The sequence below is a fragment of the Cyprinus carpio genome, chromosome A5, assembly GCF_018340385.1.
Source record: "Cyprinus carpio isolate SPL01 chromosome A5, ASM1834038v1, whole genome shotgun sequence".
Lineage (NCBI taxonomy): Eukaryota > Metazoa > Chordata > Actinopteri > Cypriniformes > Cyprinidae > Cyprinus > Cyprinus carpio.
The window spans coordinates 26,075,815-26,101,474 of record NC_056576.1 but is presented as its reverse complement, the minus strand read 5'-3'; the positions used below and the strand labels follow the sequence as shown (position 1 = coordinate 26,101,474).

Below are 25,660 nucleotides of genomic sequence, written 5' to 3'. Positions count from 1 at the left end.
GTGAATTAATGATGTGGCATGATTGAATTTGACTCGGCAAACATTCCTGCTAGCTCTCCCTAGTTTCCTGCTGGTGTCTCTCTAGAGGGGTTGTGTATTGGACCTCTGGACTCTATGTTAGCACCTGTAGACCGCAGAGAGGCCTGAACATAGGCCTGACACCTTAGTAGATTAGAACAACATGAAACCGTAGAGTCTGAAGTTTGAGTGCTGTTGAGGGAAAGAGTTTGACAGCAGGATTTTCTGAGTGGAAAAGTGGTGTGTTACTTATATGTGTATACGGTGTATGCATTATAAATGACAGAAACTGATCTTTAAAATATATGCTCAATCATTTACACTCATTTTTTTTTACTGCAGTTGTTTCTTTCAACAAAATTGGATTGGTCCCACCAGTGTAGAGGACACACAATGGACATAATTTCATTACATTGACATGGTTGCTGTTATCCTCAGGTTATTGTTTCCTGGGTCAGATTAAAAACGCTGCACTCTGCAGGCCTGTTAACGTAGGAGGTGTAATCTTATTAGATTCATCACCATCTTTCGCGAGAAAGAGGAACTGCTCTTGTCAAGCTTCAGCGGGCAGGTGAAGAAACCTCATGTTAATAAAGAGGCAGTTAGCCTCTTTCCTCTCTCCCTGAACGGGCATGTGCCGTTGTATTAATGTGTTTATGACAGTTTAATTGGATAAGCAGGCCGCTCGTAAAAAGTCTACAACTGTTTTCACCAAGGCGAGCACAGACCTTTTTTTTTCACGTTCTGCTAGGCAGTCCGTCGCTGACCCACTTCTGAGACGGTCGAGAAAACAAGGAAGAGCCAAGTACAATTCATGGAGAATGACAGAGAGGGCAAAAAAACTTTTTTTTGGGGGGGTGGGAGTTGATTTGAATTTTTTTTTTTTTTTTCGTTTTCCCTCCCTTTCTTCCTTATCCTAAATGCAGCTGACTTTTTTTTTTCTCCAAGCTCCCCTCCAGCGGAATCGGAACAGAGAGGGACTGGGAATGCTGGTGTGGATTAGTTTCCGATGCTTGGCTAGACCCCTCAGTTAATTACATGTGTAATGAGTTGTTTATTTGGGATAATGCGCAGCAGGAACGTCTGCCTCACGCCCGAGCTGGGAGCAGACCCAGAGAGAGTCAAGGATAGGATAGGAGGATGAAGGAAAGAGGAGACAGGAGAACGACAGTCCCCACCATCGGCGCCAGAACGAGGAAAGGAAGGCTCGGCAAAGGAGGAGGGGGTGGGCATTCTCATCCTGTCTCAGGGTCAAACGGCCATAGGACTTTTCTCAGGGGTGGGGGGAATAGAAATCTGTGAAATAACATACAACGTAGAAAAAGAAAAACAACGTACGAGGGAGGAAAAGGGCCGATGTGTGCCCAGCAGTGCAGAAGGGAGTGGAAAAGTCCATGGGTGCAAACGCGAAGGAGGGAGGGAGAGACGAGTTGTGCTATCATAAGCCGAGGGGGACAGCTGGGGTTATGTGAACGCTGCAGCTGGATCGGGAGCCGAGGGAGATCGCCGGGCCAATCCCTGTGCTGCCGAGTGGCTGGAGCCTTGAGAAAAAGCTTCCCTCCCTTCGCAACCTTCTGCAGGCTGCACTTTCCCAAACCCCCCTCCTAAAAACGAGATGGTGTAGATAAGCCTCTGGAAAACACACACACACAGACCTGATTTATACAACACCGGCTGTAAGCACTTGCTTTCGCTTGTTTTCTTTTCCGCTCTTATCGAGTCAAATCGAGAAGTGGTCATTATTTAGCTAGAGTGAGCGATTACCATCAGAATAACAGCAATTAGAAGGGTGATTATTTTTTATATAAATGCCTAAAAAAAACAACACGCGATATGTATCGCGCAATGTTTTATTCTTCCTCTGAGCAGAGATTTGACTAGCATATTTTTTCTCCTTCATCGAGATGAGTGAAAAGTGTGAAGCAGAAAAGTGAAGCCGTTTAATCCAGCGTGCGGCATCGGAAAACTTTCGCTGTCACTGCTTTCTGATCACATATAAAAAAAACAGGCCCGTCACAGCTGCAAGACACAAGAAACACAGTAAAGGAAGCTATGCAAATGCGTGCAACCCTGACATGCTACTGAACAACAAGGTAAAGCCTGAGAAAATAAATAAATAAATACACGCGCACACATCACACACTACACATGGATACTCCTGTATGGAGGATTTGAAAGAAGAATGGAAAAAAAGGTACAAGTTATGGAACATTTTTTTGCACACACAGTGGAGAGACTGAGATTAATTGCAGTGATGCATGGCAGGACATCTTGAATGTCATTACGAGGCTGAAACTCGGAAAAAGGAAATAATTACCCTTAAAAGGAAACTTTGCATATATATATATATATATATATATATATATATATATATATATATATATATATATATATAATATATATATGTAATGCAGAGGCTTGTTACAAAGTCAGGCCAGTCAGCATGTGTATGCATACTACCAGTAAAAGTCATGAAAATCTAATATTTACACACACTTTTCTTCGGTTCTTTTTTCCTTCTTAAGGGTTAACCAGCAGCACTTTATCTGATCACACTAGCTCCGTGCTCTAAACCTCCCGTCCATATTTGAGGTTTTTCTTTGAAAGTCTGGGCCGTTTTGATTCACCACAGCTGCGCTGACTCTTTAATCAAATGCTATCTTTTCACTTCTTTGCCCTGTCTACCCTTCTCTCTCCCTCCCCTCCCCTCCCTCGTCCCTTAACGCATCTTAATTGGTTGCTTTCTGTGACAAATTATGAGCGTGTGCTTTGATGAGGTTGGGCCGAGCCGGTACTGGAGTAACTTGTGCCAGCCCCTGGTGGTTCCTCTTACCACTACAAACGGGGGGTGGGGGGTATGCGTCGGCATGCTGAGACTGTAATGAGAGACTGGGCCCGAGGCTGCCTGGTCCCCCTGCTCCAAGCTGAGAGGACATGAAAATGGGGTTGCAGGTATCTTACCAGAAGAGATCAGAATTATTATTATTTGTTTAATTATTGAATTATATTTAGATATTATGTGTATATATTCATGTGTATTTCTTATATATATATATATATATATATGTGTGTGTGTGTGTGTGTGTGTGTGTGTGTGTGTGTGAACCCGGATGTCTTAAGTCGATAGGGTATATTATTAGCAATAGCCAAAAAACATTGTATGGGTCAAAATTATAAATTTTTCTTTTATGCCAAAAATCATTAGGATATTAAGTAAAGATCATGTTCCATGAAGACATTTTGTAAATTTCCTACCGTAAATATATGAAAACTTATTTTTTTTTATAAGTAATATGCATTGCTAAGAATTCATTTGGACAATTTTCTCAGTATTTAGATTTTTTTGCACCCTCAAATTCCAGATTCTCAAATAGTTGTATCTCGTCCCATCCTAATAAACCATACATCAATGCAAAGCTTATTTATTCAGCTTTCAGATGATGTATACATCTCAATTTCAAATAATTTAAATTTGACTGGTTTTATATATATATTATTATTTATTCAGTTTTAAGATTATTTATTCAGCTTTCAATATATTCCTTTCGTATACATTATTTATATATATATATATATATATATATTATATATATATATATATCTTTTCCCCAAGGTATATATATAAATAGTTATATTTTTTTATTATTTTATTGTGATGTTTTATTAGCATGCGGACAGTGTGCTATATGTCACAGTTACACAATTTGCACAGTAAAAACCTCTTAAAATAATCTAAAAATCATTTCCTTTAAAGCCCTGTTGTTACAGTCATACACATTTAGATGGGCATCCTATGACGTTGTCACGTCTAGAGCTGTTTTTAAGCATCCCGCCATGAGCATTGGATTTTTTTTTTTTAGATGACATGTCAAGTTAAAAATAGCTCAACTTTTAAAAACGTTTCTCAAAACCCCAGTGTGCATCAAGCTGTTTTTGAACACATCTTATGTAAAGGCCCCCTAAGAAATGTGTCTGATGGAGGTTCGGTGCACCCGAAACCAGCCTAATTACACAAGCTTTCTCAAGCCGACTAGTCGTTCATGCAACCCTCCAACTAGCAGATTTACTCGACATCCCTAGTCCTGCATAAAAGGAAGTGAGGCCAAGAAATAGAAGGAGTTAGTCAAGAAGGAACCGTTACAGAGGAGGAACGAGAGATAGGCGTCACCCAGTCATTTTGGCACTCATGTTTAGACAAACGCTAACTGCAACAATCACAGTTTAATGATCCGCAATGTCAACAGCATAGAAATTCTTCCAACAATTAAACCGAACTGTGACATCACTTGAAAATCAAGGTGGGGGAGGGAGGAATAATGGCATAATATTTTGCAGCAGGAGATTTGAGATAGTGTCTGGGCTCACGTAATTTTCATCTCCTCTTCCGCACTCTTTTCCTCCCGATCTGGGTTACTCGGTTTCCTCGCAGAGCTTTGGGACCGATGAGAGAGAGAGAAATGTGGGGAGAAAAAGACTCAGGTCAACATTTTGAAGGACATCCTTGCTGAATGGGTTTCAGCTTCAAATTCTGTCTCCCTGACAGATCTAAATGTGTTTTTTGATCAGTTTATATGTCTTCAGGTGACCTCAAGGGGGGTCAGAAATGGCATGTGTGATGTTAGAGCAGCTATCGATTCATTTCTCTGGTCAGTGTAGGCACAGCGAACAGTCATTTGGACATATTGCTTTGAGAACTGCAGGGGCAAGGTTTCAAAATGACACAGTTATGTATTTTGCTTACAGAGCAGGTAACAGATAAGTCAGAAGTGTGTATTTGCATGGTTGACTTTCCAACCACAACGGAGACACTGAGATGTCTGCATGTCGCAGAATACTTAATTTATCCTGAAGAGAGTTGAAGAGCTGCAAAATTCAAATTGTTTAAATTTAAATGAGTTAATATAGTTTTATTTAATTTCATTATAAAAATAATAATAATAGAAAAGGCTACTGAATAACTTCTTCCACTTGTGCTTGTTTAAACAATACTTAGTAAACTATTTTCACAATTTCTGTTAGTACATCATAGGTCAAAGTATCTTCAGGGCAAAGGTCAATGCCAGAATTACGGATGCATGACATACATCTGTATTTCGTCCCCAGAAATTATTTTGGTACTTACTACTATTATTAAAGTGCTTCATTAAATTAAGTATGTGCTATTATATAAAATAAATATTCAATAAAATATTTTTTTTTTTTTTGTAGCAAGTCTTCAAGATTGAAGAGATTCTTTTATTACTCAAAATGAATATAGCGATAAGTAGAGAGCTCAATGTATAGAGAGATCAATTAATGTTGTAGAAAATGGTGACAGTGATTTGAAACTGGATTCAAACCAAATAATGCTGCTTGCAGTGTAAACTCACAAACCTGACAAGACTTTTAGCTGTTTTGACAAAGAGAGCTGAACTTTGGGGAAGTCATAGAGGCAGGCATGTTATTTAATGGTACATGTAGAACCATTTAAGTAATTAGCTGTTGGTATTGTAGCAGAGTCCTGAAAGAGCACTCTGTTTAACGTAAATACACAAGAAAATGACACTTGAGATGACACATTTGATGATATAGCAATTTCATTCTGACTTTTTAACCTTTTTTACTTGTTTATGAGTACAGTGAAAATGAAAGAAACATCTGCTCGCCTAAAGTTTCACCATCATTACTGAAACATAACTCATAAAAAGAACTTTCACGCAATCACTGCCAATTGATCAGAGAGGTTGCTCAACTTCCCTTTTTTACCTTACCCCCTCTCTCCCCCTTCAACCAGCATCTTGTAAAGCCACTGCAAGAAGGAACCAAAAAAAAAACTAAATCTTTAAATCATGCAGTGAGATCCTGTACATGAATTTAAAATAATCCAAAGAAAAGAAAGAGAGGGAACGATGATAAAGTGGCAAAGGAAGTATCTTGGCCCTCGCTCTTGCCTGGTGAGCCACGTTAGCCTCTGGGCTTAACTGAAGCCAGGAGGGAGCGTTTAATAATTGCTGTCAGAAGATCAAATTTAATTCTCTTTTCACAGGACCGCTGTAGGGTAGAGTGAAACAAATTGTCATCGGAGATTTCCAAATGAACAAAGCTTTTAATTAGTCTGATTAGAATGATGTGGTACAGAGGGAGAAGAGGGGATAAAAAAATGTGTGATGAAATAATCAGAGAATCATCCGAGCATGCTGTCTGGTGTTGTGGGGAGGTCACATGTCTTTGTCTTCTTTCCAAACTATCACCCTCAACAACATGGCTAATGTCGCACAACATTGTCATTCTCCGTCAGTAATCTTTTTGGGTGAAGATATCAGGCCTTGTCTGTTGACAGCGACAAGTTTAGTTTTTTTTCTCTCTCTCTCTTTTCCTTTTATTTAGTTTTCTGTGGATTTAATAAACACCTAATTATGTTTCCAGATTTGACTCCAGAAGTGTCCAGCTGAGTAGTGGTTCCTGTGTCTATGCTAGTTTTCCAAATCTGATAAACTGTGCAACGCTTCACAGCAGTAAAACTTTTGTCATTAAGGTTTTAGCATAAACATGTCTGCTCATACACAATTCAGCTTTGAATGAAAGTGAAAACTGCTTTCTATAAATGATGTGACTCATTTACATTTCCAGAATTTTAAAAGTGAGCTAACCAGCTTGTTGTCTGTCATGCAATACAATGTGAGAGCCACTGTGAGTTTGCTTTTTAAATAATGTCATATCAGTTGTAACTTTATGCTACGTAAGTCACCGTATTTGGCATCTGCTTAAGTCGCTGTCATTATACAGTAGTTACAGATGTGTAGACGATTAAAAAGGGCTTGACCACAGTTATTAATTCCTACATTATTCGATCCATTTCTGCAAGTTGATGTATGAACAGAACAATATGAAAGTCAAATCTGTTAGTGAATATAATTGTTTTTCTCAAACAATGAGGGTGTGAAAGTAGTCCTAGTCATTATTAATTAAATCAAATGTCTGTCATGCAAACAAGTCTTTCTCTTTCTGTTACATGTTTTTTTTTATTTTTTTTTAACATGCTAACGTAGTTGGCCGTAATTTCAGTTCTCCTTTCTTTCTTTAACTCTGTTCCACTATACTAAGAACTCACCCAGAAGTCTAAGAGATTCTTTGAGGTAATGTCTTCAGCATAAAGTATCCAAAGCAACCCACGCAATCTCCATTTTGTGTCCACCACAGGGCCATCGCCCTGTTGATCAAAACCAAGCCACTGTTAGAGCTGTAATTTTTGCCTTACTTCTTTACTAACAGCTGGCCAGCCAGAACAGGACAGTGATCTGTCAGTACACCATTCACTCAGTATGTGTCTGTCAGCTGAGCAGCTGGCTTCAACACGCTTCTTTCAGTTAGAGTTGACACAGTATGTTGTGCCATGCTTTCCTTGGGCCAGTAACCAATCGCTAATTGAAAGACAGCTCTCACCTTCCTGGGTTCTGGCTTTAGCGGGTCGCACTTCTCTGTTTACTGACTTCGTGAAGGATGCAACTTCTGTTCACACCCTTTCATTCTATTTTCCACTGTTGCGCTATGTCAGGTGCCACCATATGAAAGACCAACACTACTGCGCTTTTTCAATCTCCATATTTCCCTTTTACAAAGTGTTCAGAAAGCAATTGATCAAATTAGTAGGAGACAAACACATACTATTCATGACACAAAAGGAAAATAATATGCAGGTGACATACATTATCAGCTGAGATTCTGAAGTATGCAACAAGTGGACACTACCAGCCACCAATGGGAGTAATGTGTCAAATTGGAATTGTTTTAATTATATTTAATATAATTTAATTATATATAAATATTTTTTATTTCATGTTTAATTTAATTTAATTTAATTTTAAAAATAATTAAAAATTGTGAGCTGTTTGGCTTTAGTAAATTTAAGTTCTTCCATGTGCTTATACTGTATTTGTTTAAACAACTCTCGAGTAAATTATTTTTGCAATTTTTGGATGTACGGTCAAAGTTCAGTGCCAACATGACTTACATCCATACATACGGAATGTATTTCAGTGGTTAAAAGTGCTTCATTAAATTCAGTGATTACTATTATATCAAATATACATATGTGAATTTGGATGTCGCTAAAGTCTTTGTATTTTAGACTGAGAGATTCTTATTTATAAACTATTGAGAGTTCAACACATGATTAAAGTTCAAATTGTTATGGTGATTTGAAACTGGATTTGTACCAAGTAATGCTGCTTGCAGTGTAAACTCACAAACCTGACAAGAGCATGTCATATTTTAGTCATACATGATTCTGTGCCAAGATTCATAGCTGTTTTGACAAAGAGAGGTGAACTTTGGGGAACTCATAGAGGCAGGCGTGTTATTTTAAGAACATACATGTCGAACTATTTAAGTAATTAGCTGTTGATTCCTGTAGAGACAGAGGGAAGGTATTGCAGCAGAGTCCTGAAAGAGAGCCCTGTATCACATAAATAAATCCCTCCGCCCAGTGCCCTAATCTAGCAAAGAACCTGAAAAGAGCTATTCACTAATCACTGTAAAAACAGAAAAGCAGTCCATCTATAATTTTACACATTTGCTAATAAAACCTCACCTCTTAGAAAATCTCTCTCTTCATCTCTGCTCTTTTTCCATCTGGATTGAAATGAGTTTGAGAAGAAACAAATGGCTTGAATGGTTTGGAAAGTAAGATGGTCTGTGAAATCAGTTTTACTATCTCAGAATGAGGTTGTTTTGTGTGATGAAATCGAATGCTGTGGATGCCATATCTGCCGTGAGTATGTTGGTAAAGCTTTGTCATTAAAGTTTTGGCCTTAAGTGCTTGAAAAGTGAAAACCACAAGACCTTTTTGTCAGATCTTGCATCAGTGAAGGCCGTTTGTTTACAGTCAGCTGTGGCTCAAGCCCTCAGCTCTTTCTCTCTCTATTCTTCTCTTCTTTTTTCTTTTTTTTTCTGGCCTGGAGAAGGAAGCGCAGGAGTTTTGGTTCCCATTTTGTGTACGCTGGAACAGCTTAGGAAAGGAAGCACCTTTGCACCTTTGATTGTCTGTGGCTGCTGATGTCATATCCTTCCACCATTCTGTGTGTATGCGTGTATGTTTCCTGTCTATCCAGTCATACAGTGGGGGGTCTAGGGGGTATAGATGACCATGGAGGAACCCAGATAGACACGATGCTCTCTTACTTTAATGAGACTCTGTGTCTAACAGTAGCTTTTAATGTGTTTTGATTGCATTCAAAATACATTCTGTGGAAATTAGGGGGAATCCAAATCAAATATGTTACATAACTGTTTTTCTGCACTAAACATCCAAATTTTAGGATCAAAAGTAAACTGGTTAAGCAATAAACCATTTGATTTGCATCATATGAGGACGCAACATAAGTTTTTTTTTTTTTGGTCCAAAGAAGAATAACTTTTTAATTTGTATTTTTATATTTACTAGAAATAATTATCATACAGTTTAACAATTATTATTAATATATTAATATAAATATTAATATTAATGTTTTATTTTTGTCACAAAAATACTGTAACAAAAACTTGCAGTAAACTAGAAATGAGTATTTTATTTATTATTATTATTCATTTATTTATTACCTTACTGTTGAGACTTATTTATCATGGTAGCTGAGAAAAATCAACATACATTTTATTTCTGACTGCTTTTATTGATTTAATTTTTTTAATCCACATGCGCAATAAAGATGCATACTGTATGCCAACCATTTTTACCGGCACTCATTATGATCTACATTGCCAGGGTCCCTCCCACACTGATCCTCATCTCAGGTTCAGGTCACCCATCCTGTGTCTTTTCCACAGCTATGATTTATGGGCACTCGTCAGCTTTGTCCCTCAGGCAGACACTGCCACACTTAAGAAGCACTGCCCATAATGACTTTATACAGACAATAGACCGCCATGGGCTCCCTGCCCCTTATCAAGCACAAACCAAACAGCCGCACCTCCATAAATATGTGTGTTAATGAAAAAACCTTGGGTGTAAATAACAGTATGTATTTAGTTTTGAGGATTACAACAAGAAAAGTTCAAAAGCGTGCCATTGTATTGGAATTGCTTGGAAGACATATTAAAAATTGTTTTTCAAGGAAACTTCAAGGAAAACTGGAGTTTATTTCAAAAGAGTGAGGGTTTATTTAATGTATCATGCACCTCCTAAAAGGTTTACTTTCTGCCCCGTAATATGTTATTTCAAATCTTCGCGACCACATTTCCCCATGAGGATAGAGGATACTGCCCTTTTTTTCAAACACACGCTAGTACCAAATGTCTTGCAGATGTGCTGCGAAGAAAAGAAAAGAGGGAAAGTGGAAACGAGAGAGTTTACAAAGGGTGGCAACATTGTGCTGAGGTCAATTTCGCAAAAGATCAGCTCCTGTCTGATTGTAATAATAACGTACAGATGACTTTAATGTGGTGGGAGTCAAGCACCACTGCACTGTTCCACACAGATCGCACCAGATCTCAATAAAAGTGAAACCTGCCAGAGTTGTATATCTCATCAAAACAAATGTTTCATTATCAGATACAGCCTCTGCACTTTTTTACAAATATAATTCATGGTATTTGCATCTTAATCATTTTTCATTTTCGACACGAGACCCCTTAGAGAAATATAAAATTGCTTTGTTTCTTTGTTCCTTTAACAAAATTATATCGCTGAGCACAGAGAAGAAGTCATATTCACTTTATTAGGACTTTGACAATACAATCGCGTACGAAATGTATATATTTTTTTCTTTTCCGGTGGAACACTATAGGGACCGAGCCGACCCAGAATTGTGCCTGTTTATGAACGTACTCATTGCCCTCACAGTTCCATTTCTTAAAGAGAGAGAGAGACAGAGCGAAAGAGAGAAAAACACACAGCACCTCATTACATCCCAGTTCCAGCACCCCCACCTCTTTCTCCTTTTCCCCCACGATTTCTCCTCATTCCCCCACCACACTTGTGCTCTGTGGCAGAGGAAGAGAGGCATGGTTAACAGATGGGAGGGTAGAAGGCAGCTTCTCCTCCTTTTCCTCAAGAGAGACCTGCTCACATCTCTCTCGTTCTCCTTTGGTTTTCTCCTTTCACTCAGATTTGCTCTTTGTACCCTTGCTTTGAGCCCAATATATCAAATGAGAAAGGTTGTGGGTTAACTTGTCTTATCTTTCCCTCTCTGTCCTGTAGCACCCCTCCGTGACCCTTCAGCCCTTAGGTGGTGACCCCTCTTCCAGGCTTTCTTCTGTCTGTCACACTAAGCCAAGCTTGTCCTGAGGTTCACTTTAGAAGGAGGGATCTCTTTCTAGCCCTCGTCTCTCTCTCTCTCGCTCTTTCTCACCCTCCCCATATGCTTTGGCTATGGATTAGTGAATTGGCTTATCATGGCAGAGAAAGCCTGTTAGTAGTCCCTCTCCGCCTCACTCTTTCTCTCGCATAGTTGCACATACTGAACACTAAAACCCTCTCATACACATTTGATCTCAAACGCACATATAGTCTTTGTTCCCATGTTTTCGGCAGGGGTCAGTCACACTTGTGCATCAAGAAATTATTTAGTCGGATATTGCATAAGAGTACTTGTGTGGCGGGCGACTGGACCGTTTTTATATCTAAAGCGCCTCTGGCTGCTGATCAACCACAGCTTGTCTGCGCTGTAGCTCAGCTTTACTGGTGTAAATTGGATTTTGTTCATCTGTGGTAATCTGAAAGCAGATGAGTGTGAGCATGTGTACATGTGAAGGAGGGGATGACAGAAAGAGACAGATGGGGGAGGTGGCGTGGCCAGGGTGTACAGGGTGAACGGAGAATGAGAGATTGTACTAAGGTTGAATCGGGTTGTTCCAGTGCTTACGGATGGGGGAAGGTTACCTGGTGCCTTAAATCACCAAATGGGCTTCATAGATCCACCAAAAAAAATATTTGGACGCTTAAGTCACACATAAAAATGAATGGATGTCTTTAGATGCTTTAGATAAAATATCAACCCAATTATTAAATAAATAAATAAACATATTTACAATTATAGTAACATGTCCACAGGTAATGTGAGGTCATTGCATAAATAAAAAACAAAAAAGTTAGTGCAGGTTTCCTTTAAATGTCTACTGGTTTATTATTTTCTATTTAATGCAATAGCATTCAAACTTTCATTCATTTCAGTTTTTGGTGCCAGTGTAAACACGAGTCAGTGTCCAGGTGAAGCCTATTAAAAGGCATTTAAAATTACGTAAGGTACAGCAGGTCCGTGTTGAGACTCTGGCATGGTTGAATCAGTGATTACAGACCTGTCATTATCAATGAGGAAGCTATTCTTTGAGTTGCAGCCATGGACCCTGTTTTGATTGAGTTAACTACTTAATCAGCTTTCAAATGTGAGCAGCGAAACCGCACTCCATGATGCCACGTCTGCTGGCTGCACGATGGGTAAATATTTACACAGGCGTCCAGTCGTTATCACCAGCTTGTAGTTGAGTTGTTTTGCTCCTTGTTTTATGTCTTTTACAGTAGTCCTCTAAACAATCATCAAGCCACTTCGGATTTCACCACTTACACGTTAAGACGTGCTCACTAACAGTCCAGCTCATGGTGAAGTACAGAGAGCTGTTGTTTGTATGCTAATAGAGTGCAATCTTATTCTCAGTTATTATTAGGGACAGTGTGAAAAAAAATACGTTATTTCAATATTAGCATTTGTAGCGAAGAAACTATGTATTTAACAACTCTATTTCAACAACACCCAAGGAATCCAGCAAATCTGTGCGGAATTTGGGAAATTAGCCAGACTGTATTAAATGAACATGGATCTGAGCCAATGCAATTAGAGTTTGCTTGTGGTTTATATCAAATGACATGGAAAAGTCTCTGGAACACTTTAAAACCCCTACTCCACCCATAAACACTTGATTATTAATAAATAAAAGCAGCATGGCAGCACAGATAGACGTAAGAAGCGCAGCGTATCCTTTAGGTGTATCTACATCAATGTTCCTCGCTCGCTCTGGCAGGTGAAATCTGGTTCAGAAAGAAGAAAAAGAGCTGGAGAATAAAGAGAAAGCAATGGAGGGCTTTTAACGTGACACCACTGACAGCTTTACTGCATTACAGCGAGCTTAAATAATGGGACGCTCATTTGCATAACGAGGGATGTTATCACCTCTACTGTCAGAATAAAACACAACAACACTTCTGCCGCTCCTCCCAGAGATGAATCGGATTGGCCTACTTTACGGCACCAAAGAGGTGCGCACATGCACACAAACACCGGCACATGCACACGTGTGTTCTGTGATCGCAAGCTCTCGTACTGTGTGGATCTGAGCTGTGAGCACTTTATAGAAAGCCTGGGTTAGCCTCTCAGGTGAGGGCAGCCTTTCAAAAGCAGAAAGAGCTCAGCAGGAGGCTCTTGATAAAGGCCCCGCACACCTTTTTCCCTGAGAGATGCAGAGCCGAGCAAAGCTGTGACATGACAACGCGATCATATTCTAGAGTGGGTTTGACGAGGGCTAAATAAGGATGGCCTATGTTTCTATTCAAGTTCTTTTTCAGATCTTATGGATAGTAAAGTCTCATCTTTTGGCGCACCGTAGCTCAGCCAGTTTGTTGAGTTCACACAAATTTTCAGCTAAAAGGGAAATTCCAATGTGTTCGTTCAGAGCGCTAGTGACAATTCTGTGCAATGTTACACCAGCATTGTTTAGGAAAGTGGTGCAGCTTGTCGTTCAGGCGACAGTAAACGTTACACTGCAAATGATTAGAGCTGTTAAGTTAGTGGCAGTTCCAAAACACTGTCAAATTCTCTGTGACTGTAGAGAGAGCATGACAGTGCTGTCTACCCTCATAGTCGCAGTTGAAGCACGAGAATCTGATTTGCATGATATTGATGGTAGAAAACAGCGGTGCCTCGGATCGTCGGCAGATTCTTTTGTCTTTATTTGCTGTCCCATGTGGCTCAGACTCTGCCTTTCCCTGTTTTTTAACGCTGCGGTTTTGCCATTTTTCATCTGACTTAATACCTTTCTCTCTCTGCCTTTCGCAGGTACAGCTATTGGAATCTTTGAATTGAGCGGAGGAAGTTGAGAGAAGAAAGCCTGGTTTGAAGAAAAAGCAAGCAAAAACAGAGGGACAAACGAATAAAGTTCATTGGAGAAAGAGAGAGACGAAAAGACGGGGACAATGGGGAGGAAAAAGATTCAGATCACACGGATTATGGATGAGCGCAACAGACAGGTGAGTCACGCTGACCAGAAGGAGCCAAAAACCACCTCTAGACAGCTTCCTTCACAGAAGTTTGATGGGCTATTTCAAACTAAAATAGACCAAGTAGGTGGTGTGCGCACGCTAATTGTTGGCGTCCTCACATGCCGCCACCTCTCGCTTATGGCTGTGGAATATTACTTTAGCAGGGGCAGAGTGGGTGGAGAACACAAACACCCAGAGATGGCAATGTTGGAATGATGCCACAGGCTTCAGGGCTTTAGGTGGAGTCAACAAAGAGGTAGAAGATGGCCCTCGAGGGGCCTTCCTGCCTTAGCTAGTAGTTTTCCTCTTCAACTTGGCTCTCAGATCTCTGAGATCCTGTTCATCATTTGTAGCTTTAGTTGCGTTCATATTAATATGAAGTGTAATTCAATGAAAGAATCTTTTTATTAATCATCCCTGCTGAAAATAACTGCTTAAACCAGGTTTTAGCTGTTTTAAGCTAGTCTTGCAGGTCTCTTAATCTTCCTGAGCTTGCTAACCAGCAGACAAGTGCCCAAAACCAGGCAATATAAGAACTACAGCAAACCAGCTTTGCCTAGTTTAGGCATTCAAATCTTAAAATCTGTTAATGAATTCAAATTTGAACAATTAGAAAAACATTTCTCTGGCCGTGAAACAGAATCAAGTCAGGAACACATAAAAACAGGCAGATATTATGCATAACAGATACTGTAGTTGTATTGATCGTATTGGTGCCAGTTACACAGATGCTTGTTCTACTGCAAGATCAATAAATGTTCTTTATGTTTGACATTTACATTTGTCCTCTTATGGGAAAAAAGTAGAAAACCTGGAAAGCAGTTTGACAGAAAGTAACCTTGACTAGTTTGAGGTTTTTCTCTTTGTCTTTTGTATCGTAACGTGACGCTCAGAACAGTCAACCAGAGTCCTCACATCCTTTCACAGGATGACACTTTGTCACAGAAACAGACATTTGTAGTTCCTCAGTCTGGTCTGGAGAAAAAAAAAAGATGTGATTTTGGGAAAAGGACTCGGCTAACAGTTGATATGACTGAGTGAGGCCATGCTGCTGCAGTTAATGGCTGCTGTCTGGACTTTGTGTGGGTTGATCAATTATTGAAGATAGTGTGAGGGCCCGGGTCGAAGTGGAGGAGAAAGAGAGAAAAAAGTGGGTGAGGAAAGTAATGGGCGTGTCAGCCGGTGCAGACGGAGGGGGCACAGTGACATTAGTCATTCAGTACTTGTGGGCTGAGTAAGTTCTCCCCCTTGAGGAAACCAGAGGCTCAAATGCATGTGTGCTCTCATGCCAAACGCTGAAAGAATGAGTCAAGGTACTTCTCAAACCAGAAACTTCTCTGTTCTCGGTTTCTATTTATTTTGAAAAAGCAACAAGTTTTGAGGCTAACGAGGCATCATATTGAATTTGCTTCTGTATGAATTTAAAAGGTTTGTGTTTATGAAAAATAACAGTCTTATTGGTGAGTTTATGTTTGCATAAAGATATTGTTCATCCAGAAAGGACATTTTTGTCATTATTCACTGAATTCAAATCATTTTTTTTTTATGCTGAACACAATTTTTTTTCAAGAGACTTCATGCAGCTCTTTCCATACAATGACAATTCATATCTGCCAAGCTCTAAAAATAGCAAAAAGCATAAAAGATACCATAAAAGTAGTTCGAGAACTTCTGAGAAGTGATATTTGATCTCATTAATGTCTAAAATATATTTGATTTGAGAGTTATGGCTGAGGGGAAGAAAATAAAATAAAATAATGCCTTATAATTTATTTTTTGTTATTTTATTTTATTGTATTGTATTTTAGGGGGAACTTTGCACATGCAGTCACTCTTAACTGCCATTATATATATTTGTCTATTTTTTCTAGTTTATAATAACAGAATTTTCCTTTTCTATACAGCTTCTTTTTTTTTGTACTATTTTCTACTTTCAGTGCTCAGAGACACAGTTTCTAATCATGAGCAAAGATAAAAGGAAAGGAGGAAAGAAACGGAGAAAAGGAGGAGGGGGCTGAGGTCAGGATGTTTTTGGCGAGGCTATCGGATTGCACAGAAAGCATCCTGTCTTGGTGTTATCGCTGTACTCCTATCCTTCTCTCCCTCTCTTTTTTTTCTGTCACTCCCCCTTAACCAGACTTCAAGATCAGAGATTGATACAGGAAGGACACCTGATGAGAGTCAATGCCACAGATTTCCAGGTCTTGGGATAGAAAAGAGGAAAGGGAGGGCAAAGAAAGCAACAATGGCATTTATTTATGACATTTTGACCTTTTGACCAATTTCCTTAAATATGGTTGAAATATTTTTATACTTTTTATACTACTTACTAACTTTTGTTCTGTGAATGTTGAGATGTGTCTGTCATGTGGGATTGAACTTTTGGCTCATTACAAAAGTAAACTTCCAATATGCTTGATTGGAATTCTCCAGGATAGTGGCGTAGATAAAATGTGTTAACATTTTAAATTCTTCTAATTATTTGTAAAGTATTACTTCATAAACACAAAAGCCCTTGAGCATGAAATGTATAATTTTGTAAAAATTGGTCATAATTTTGCATGATTACTGTCTAGTATGACCATATTGTTAGCCGTATATCAACAACTTTAATGAAAACCAATGCCAAAACCTACTGTGGCCTTGTAAAGTGATAAAAAAAAAAAATACACTCATACATTCTTCATAGAGGTTTTGGTCAGAAGATGCTTTGCTGAAAACATGCATCATAAATTATTGTGTATTTATAGAGTATATGCCATGTTCAACAGCTGGCGCAGGGGTTATCATTGACTGTTGTCCTCTTGCTGCCATTCATCTTAGGCTGTAGCAAACAACCCACTTCTTTGTATTACAAGAGAAGCATGAAGACAGACATCACAAGACAAGAATGGGAGGCCTTTGACTTACAAAGGGTTTTTTCTTTTCTATTTTGCTTTTTCTCTCCCCTCTAGATTTTAATGTGTTAGAGACGTGGCTGGGGCTGTGCATATTTTCACTTCCTCTTTAAGGAAATCTTTCCATACTGAAGCCAAATAAACAACAGACTGTTTCTACGGTATTACCTTAAGCTCGGCATTCTTGAGATGTTTGCTCTCTTTTATATGCAAACGCAACCAATTTTTGTAGCAGAGTTTCATTTTATGGGTGAGATAAGATGGAAAAGGTGATGCTAATAATAAATTACAAATTAATTATATTTTAAAATGTATTAAAAACCTAATATATTTATATAAACTATATTTATGTAAAATTTACTTTAGAAATAAAACTAAAATTGTAACTAAAATGTTATTTATTTTAATGATGGCAAAATTGAATGTTCAGCTTCAGTGAAAATCAGTCTTCAATGCCAAATTTTTTTTAATATGCTGATTTGGTAAAAACAGTTGTGCTGCTTAATATACATAAATAAATTAAACAAAAAAAAAATAATTTATTAAAAAAGTACTTACTTTTGAACTGTAGTCTATATGAAATCATTTTTTGTTATCTGATATGTAATGGCTCAATTCTTAATATAATTGCATATACTTTTCATTTACCATGTCAACATGTTGACATTTATTTTTACATTTTGCCTGAGAGAGCTAAATAAAAACAAGGCAGGACAGAGTTAAATAAAAAAGGCAAAAGTATATGATATAACCTTAAATACTAAATGGATATACCATAAAAACCTAAACCCACTTAGTACATAAGAATCACCTTTTTCAAACATTTAATGTTTGAATGCTCAAAAATCTTTGGCTCAACTGTCATCTCCCATCATTTCATTGCTGATATCACCTCTTCCAGATTGGCAGCTTCCCTAAGGCCCACCCTGCCTCTGGCGCCATGCTTATGGGCACAAGGCCTCAATCGCCCTGGGCGGCCACTTTGGCTCTGTAGCCCACCTCCTAAAAACACTTGCACAGAGCAATGCACCTCCAGCAGGCCTCCCTGGCATTGACTGGCTGCCCAGAAGCTTAGACAGAGGGCATCAGTGTGAAGAGCCTGGCTTTCTTCCCCCCAGCCACTCAAACACTTTCCTGGGCACGTCTCATGAAAGGACCCCCTGTGTCATAAAAGTGTTAGCCACATCGCTAACAAGAGCATGCTTACTGACTAATTTTCACACTGCTGAATACACAGCGTACACTTACAAGTGAGTTTGAGAGAGATATATCTGTGTAATAATTATGTGAAGATAAAATCATATGAAGATAAAATCATATGTAGTTAGTTATAGTTTGGAACCAGTGTCAGTTCTGATTCATCTGCTATATGATGGCAAGAGAGGCCGCAATACCAGGATTAAGGCAGGACATGGTGGATGTCTGACATTGGTGATGAAATAAAGGTGATGAAACATTTGCTTATTTGAAGAATAAATGTTGTTGCTGCTGCTGTCTTGGAAAAATTAAACCCAACACATACAGATGATACTCTTAGATTCACTAAGTTCAGGTCAGGTCAGGTTCAGAGTCTTTAAGGCCACGTTAATGTGCAGCATTCAAAAAATATTTGATATAATAATAATATGTAAATTTACACTGCGGTTCAGAGGCCAGTAATATTTTTAAGACAATTATTTATTTATTTTTTTTTAATAAATGCTGTTCTTTTGAACTTTTAATTTGTTAAAGAATCCTGAAAAAAACCTCATGGTCTCCACAAAAAAATATCAAGTAGAATGACTGTTTTCAACATTGATAATAAGAAATGTTTCTTGACCACCAAATCAACAAATTATGTATAAAAAAACAGTTATTTAAAATTGTATTACTTTTTTCACTATATTAGAGTATTTTTGATCAAATAACTGTAGCCTTGGTGAGCATAAGAGGCTCCTTTCAAAAACATCAAGAAGTCTTAGCAGCCCAGACATTTGAATGGTAGTGTATAATACATTGTAATTTATTCTGTTTGATTTTTATTTAATTGAATGGGACAAGAAGGAAATGATAACTCACTTTGATATGAGCCAGGTTTTAACATACAAAGAGCAAAAAGAACAGTTGCAAAGATCACATTTTGGGATTTTCTTCAGCAAAAAGGACCAGTTGTCACCCATTAATTCTGTGTTAGAAATGGGTTTTCTGGAAGACTCTTTGTGATAGAAGTTCATTCAAAAGTACGTACTTTAATCGGCACTAAACATGCACTAGAAGTGGTTTTCACCCCTCTAACTGACTTGGCAAATGCAGGCACCACACGTTCTGTAGGCTTCTGTTACCTTTCTTTTCATCTCTGCCTCATGATGGTGTGATGGCACGGAGACGGAGCTTGATTCAGCCACCCATGACAACAGAGGCGTCTCTCCAATCAACAACAGAAAGGTGTAAAACAGTTTGAGTAAAATTAACAGCAAGAAAATAATGAGGCCCTCTGGGTATCCCATCACCCCTTGCTCTCCTCTCCACGATTCCCACCTTTCCCTTGTGATCGTTACCTCTGCGCCTGTCTCTTCACAAAACACGCTGTGCATGTTTTTTCACTTTTTCATCTGTCTCTCCCTCTCTCGCTCTGTCTTCTTTTTCTGCTTCTTCACCAACATCTTCTCAAAAATTCCTTTGCTTCTGCAAAGTGTAACTTCTCCAAATGTCTCCTTTTTCGAATTGATCTTCTTAAAATTATTTTGTTCCTCTTACGCTAACTGTTATTCCACTTTCCTTCTCATTATTCAGTGCTTTTCTTATTTTCTTTTTGCGTGCAGGTTTTGCTGCTTATATTTCTGCTGATGACCTTCAAAATGTTTTTTTTTTTTTTTTTTGTTACAGCAAGTAATGCTCAGTGAGGTTTTGAAAGCAATGCTTATACAATATATTGCATATTTTGTTGCTATCAGTGTAGTTTAGCAGCAACAGAGTTTATGAAAGAGCACAAATGCTTCTTCTAACATTGTTTAACATTTAAATGTAAGCTGTTCAGAAAGGAAATTTCTGAATTTGTGTTGGGTAAACATGTCTATTGTCAATACAAGCCCTACTGTGAGACTTCATATTGATTCATATAACAAGGAGCGTGAGTGGGGAGATTTTGGGGTGTGTGGGTCACATGAATCATGGTGCAGGGGCAGATGGTGACAAATGGACATTCATCCTCCCTGTCTCTGTCCTCTAGAGGAACTCCCCAGGGGAAAAATGCACTGGAGGCGGGAAGCAGAAGCGAAGCCATTGTGAAGGGGAAGCTGTCAGGCACTTCCTGTTATGAGAGGAAATGCATACAAATGTGCTTCCTGACCTCCCCCCTCCGACTCTCCCTTACACACCAACACACACACACACACACACACACACACACACCGAACTCAGGCTAGGAATCGGACCTTTTTTCTCCTTTCTCCCTTTCATTCTTTCTGTTAAGCAGCAGAAAGTGATTCTCAGTCCTTTGAACAACAGTTCAATCTCTCCTCACCGTTACGTGCACAACGGCGCATTTAAGTCTACATACTCGGCAGTTAGTTTGTCATGCATGGCACGATTGTGCTCACATGATAAGGGTTTCACACTCCTGTGGTCTACAGGTTCAGGGTTCGAAGAAACAAAATCAAAAACGTTAAGAACCGTGGTCCATCACTTTTTGCAGTTCTCACCACATTGAGGAGGTGTTGTAACTGGCATTTTCTGCAATTAGCACGCTGGATCGCTGAAGGCTCATGTGCTTCACTGATAACAAGGAATGAAATTTTGGAGACAAGTAGCGAGAAAGAGAAGTGGGACAACATCACACTTAAGGCCCTTGTGACCACATTATGCCAGCATGTTTCATATATGGTGAACTTTGTACCAAAACACTGGTTTTGGAGACAATGAGCATTGGAAATCATTTGCTTTGAGTGACTGAACGCTATTATAAAGTTCTTTTCATCATCTGATGAGATAATTAACGTTCAGCTAATATTCAGTCAAATGCTCTCCCACAGTGAGGTGACTCTCTTCATTTAAAATAAGCAGCTTTTATTAGTCTACTGTATTTAAGTATTTATACTGCTTTCATTAGGCTACTGTATTTATCTGATTTGAGTATTTATCTCATTTTGAGTGGACTTTAAACCGATTTCCCACTCATAATTTAGGGTTAAAACTTAATAGTAAAAAAAAGCATTCTTTCATCATTTTCTCACCCTCATCTGACATTGTTTCTTCTGTGAAACACAAAAGAAGATATTTTGAAGTATCTTGTTAACAGTTTTACCTGAGAGTTTTGACTTCTGTTGTCAAAATATCAGAAATATCTTTCATAGAAGAAAGTTAGACGATCTAACACCTTTAACTTCAATAGGAATATACCTGAACTTGTGTAAATTAATAGCAAAGTGAAATTATTATAACTTTATGGATTTTATGGCCATCAAAAGAATATAATTGACATTGCAAAAAGCCCATGATGAAGGATTTGTGAAGTATCTTCAGTATGTGGTGTAAGTGTTTGACTGTGGGTGTTGATGTCAGTGGCCACAGTTGTTATAGCTTGACCACAGTAATTATTTTAAGTCTTTATATCTCCATATCTGTGTATGTGTGATACTGCTTCCTCTTTCTGAGAACTCCTTCAGATTGCTAAATTTATTTTGGATGTGTGAATTAATGACTGACTTTATTATTTGTTATTCAAATAATCCAAAATTCAAAGTCTGTTCATCAAACACACTGTTCAGCGTTTTCTTTTCTCAACCTGCTGTCATACTGAAGGTCAAATATATCAAGTGACAGATTTTTGGCTTATTCTTTTTGCATCTTGTCACACTTGCCAAATCTCCAGAAGCCTCAAGAAGAAACCTCTCAGAACTGCAAAGCCACACTATAGAGGCTTTCTCAGGAAGCTCAAAACTCTCATTTTGGCTTTATCTTGCAGATAAGGGAGCTGTCAAAACATCACTTGTGTTATTTAAGTGCCTGTTCAACTTGTCAAAATGATACATAATCAATACATCATAACTTCTCTCATAAATTATTAGAAATATGATGATAGAGGATGACCAGCAGGATGCGAATCACTACTATAACTTTAGTAACTGTAATCTCTGATGGATGAGAGATCAACTGTCAAACAAAATTGGTGAACTCCAGTTCAAGTACACAGACTATAAAAAGTGGTGACTGGACATTATTTTGTTGAAGGGGATAGTTCACCAAAAAATTATTTTATCATTTACTCACCATCATATAGCACCAAACCTGCATTGTGTGGGGCGCAAACAAATTATTTATTTATTTAGGACCCCACTGACTTTCATTATATGGACAAAAATGTTCTTGAAATAACTTTTTAGTGCTCTGCAGGTGAAAGAAAATCAAGTAAATTTGGAACGACGTGAGGTTTAATATATTCATTTTCATTTTTGAGAGAACTATGTTTAGATTACCTGACAATGTACAATGTCCATATTTTTCATAAGGCTACACAAGCTTAATTTAGACTGTACCCATATATTTAAATAAAAACTCAAGTTTTTGAAACAAAAACTTCATATACTTTCTTATGTAACTAGGACTCGTTCTTAATTTTTTTCATTTAATATACAAGCTAAATAGTTTCACCATGGCAACGTAAGAATTAACAGCATCGAGAATGAAATACCTAATGCTAATGCATGCTAATTTTCTTGCTGATTATCAAGATAATAATATAATATTTTGTAATATAATGCACTTTCATTATGCAATAAATAAAGAGATATAGATTGCTGTGAGGTTCATGGTGACATTTTGGCTACATTTAAAAGAGATGAAGAGTTTAGTGGTTTGGCCTCAAGGTTCCTCCTCTGTCATGAGCTGGTCTTTGCGTGTGTGTGGTTTCTCCAGCACTGCATTTAAGTGCTCAGGAGACATGAAACCTCTGAGGTCAGAGAGAGATGTTTCTAATTTAGATCAGAACATGCACTGAGAAGTCATTAACAGCCTCTCAGACACTCTGTGGCAGGCTGGCAGCGATGATCTTTGTGCGTGAGTGAGTGTGTGCATGTGTTTGTATGTCTGTGCATCTGCTGAAAAGTGCATTTGCACACAGATGTACACGAGGAGAATTTGCCTCCCGTGCAATACAGACAATCTTTGTTTTCCCGTGAATAAGGTTAACCTTTATCATGGAATAAATTCCTAATTGTACAGTTGAACTTTTGTATTAGACGGGCCAGACAAAGTTAGTGTTACTGTATTATTCTTAAATGAAAGGTTAATGCATGCTTTTGGAGCACATATGTTATATTTCGATTATTAAAACTATTTTCTACTTATGAATGCAAGAATAGAAGCAAAAGTGAAATAAGCATAATACTTTTGGTTAAAGAACAGAATTTTTAGAAAAAGCTTCAGATGATTTATGAGAGGAAAGACCTATTACACTATTGTCTATTTTTCCAGATAATTTGGAAGAGCACAAAGGAAAATAAAAGAAAGCAGACAGAAGGAAAGAAAAGAAACATTGATTTTCCGAAGAAACACAGTATTTAGGACAACTCAGGAGTCAGGAATATTTAAGAGCATCAACGCGCTGAGCAAACACACATAGAGTCATCCATCTCTGTTTTTATGCCACCAGCCAATGCTTTGTTCTACGCCGTCACTACAGCCTGTGACTTGTCTAACCATTTTTCGCTCTTCTGTATCTCTCTCTAGGTGACGTTTACAAAGAGAAAGTTTGGCCTGATGAAGAAAGCCTATGAGCTGAGTGTGTTGTGTGACTGTGAGATTGCCCTCATCATCTTCAACAGTACCAACAAGCTGTTCCAGTATGCCAGCACAGATATGGACAAAGTGTTGCTCAAATACACTGAGTACAATGAGCCACATGAGAGCAGGACCAACTCTGACATTGTGGAGGTGAGATTCTCAGATCTACACACACTTACCTGACATTCTCACACTGTCAGCACGTCGTTCGTTATTCGTTATATAGACTAAATGTATCATTAACATGATTTCCTTGTGTATGGTGCCATTGCACTCTTATTTTCTTATTTGTCCGTGGGGACATTCTATAGACACAAACCCAAATGACAAGCAGTTTTTGGAGTCTAATGGACTTTAGATCATGGAGCACCCATGATCTAAAGTCCTTTTTGAATGCCAGCTACTTTGATGTCTGCATTTTCTCAGTCAGCCTAATGCTCCTAAAGTCTCTCAGTCCTTAGAGACACGTTGTCCGTGGGTTCCTGCCATAAACCTGAAGGCCCGGCCATGCTAAGCTATTGTATAGTCTTGAGGCAAACATCCAAATGCGCGTTACAGGGTGAGCTGGTTACATAATCTACTTTTCTGAGATGTCACAGCACATCTTAAAAAGCAAAGGTGACATACGTGGGTTGACAAGGTGGTCTTCTGAAGGACTTAAGGGCTCTAAGACTGTGTCCTCTTGCCATACGCGACAACATACGAGCATTTCCACATATACAAACAAAGTTAATATCCCAAGATCTATGACTGAGTTTGTGAAGTGGGTTGATCTCAATTTAAGTACAATCCAACTCCTTTGCTCTTAGAGTCAGACAGACAAAGCATGTTTTTCTGTCTACTTCCTTTTTTTATTCTGACATATTGTCACAAGTCTCATTCCTGCCCACTCTGTGGTCCATCTTCATTTCCGCTGTGTGTACACTTGCCTTAATTTGCTTGTTAACTCTGCAGCTTGATGATTCTGTTTTATTTATTTACTTATTCAGTAAGTACATTTCATTATGCATATATCTCTTAAGCCAGTGTGGCATTTATAATTTTTATATATACATGTTATGTTTATTTATTTTTATGTGCAAGGAAATGGGTTTTCTTAAATTCAGTTATCTGTCATAAAGTGTGCAACATGCCCACCGTTTTTGCCTCTTCTGCATGCTCAGACCAATTACAAAAATGCACTCCAAGCTTGAGCAGATGTGCGTTGTACTTGAGAAAACACTCAAGTAGATGTAGAGTGCTAGATTTATTGTAATTTATTGTGAAAAGCAATTTATTTCACTATCGGCCATTGTGTTGTGGCAGATCGCTGTGGCACCTCAGTTCAAGCAGCAGCGCGGAGTGCAAGTTTCTTCCACTTTATTAAGTTATAGCACAAAATAAACATGAATGAACATCAGAAAGTATGTTTAAAGATACAGCATAGCTTATCAAAATGAATCATGTGCAGTGTATTCGCTCAATCAGTGTTTCAGCCTTGGAAAGATGCCAGTAAAACAGATTTTGAACAGTATGTCACTTAATGTAGCATTTACCTCTGCAAAGTTATCCACGGTTCACAGTTCATTAGTTAGCTATAAAACAATAAAGAGGAGCTTTTTTACTTATAATTCTATATTTATGTTTGAATAAATCTGGACGACTATGTGCAAATAAGTTGTAAATAGACATTTAGTGTAGTTAACAGCATCGGTTAGGAGAGTTTTTTTTTTTTTAAGAAAAGTAAACTATCGGTATCGGCATCGGCAGATATAATTCTGAA

General features: G+C 38.3%; 1 protein-coding gene across 8 annotated transcripts in view; it reads left to right on the top strand.

The window, feature by feature from the left end:
- Positions 1-25,660, top strand: part of LOC109078847 (myocyte-specific enhancer factor 2C-like) — a 71,157-nt gene that overhangs the window by 17,442 nt on the left and 28,055 nt on the right. For 7 of the 8 annotated variants that reach the window (XM_042756637.1, XM_042756640.1, XM_042756635.1 and 4 more), the window contains 2 exons: positions 14,040-14,230; positions 23,845-24,048. In XM_042756637.1, the coding sequence (XP_042612571.1) occupies positions 14,177-14,230; positions 23,845-24,048 (258 nt within the window). In that variant the 5' untranslated portion in view covers positions 14,040-14,176. Of the gene's footprint in view, positions 1-13,019; positions 13,491-14,039; positions 14,231-23,844; positions 24,049-25,660 lie in introns of those variants that run through there. The other variant, XM_042756638.1, reaches the window with a different exon arrangement.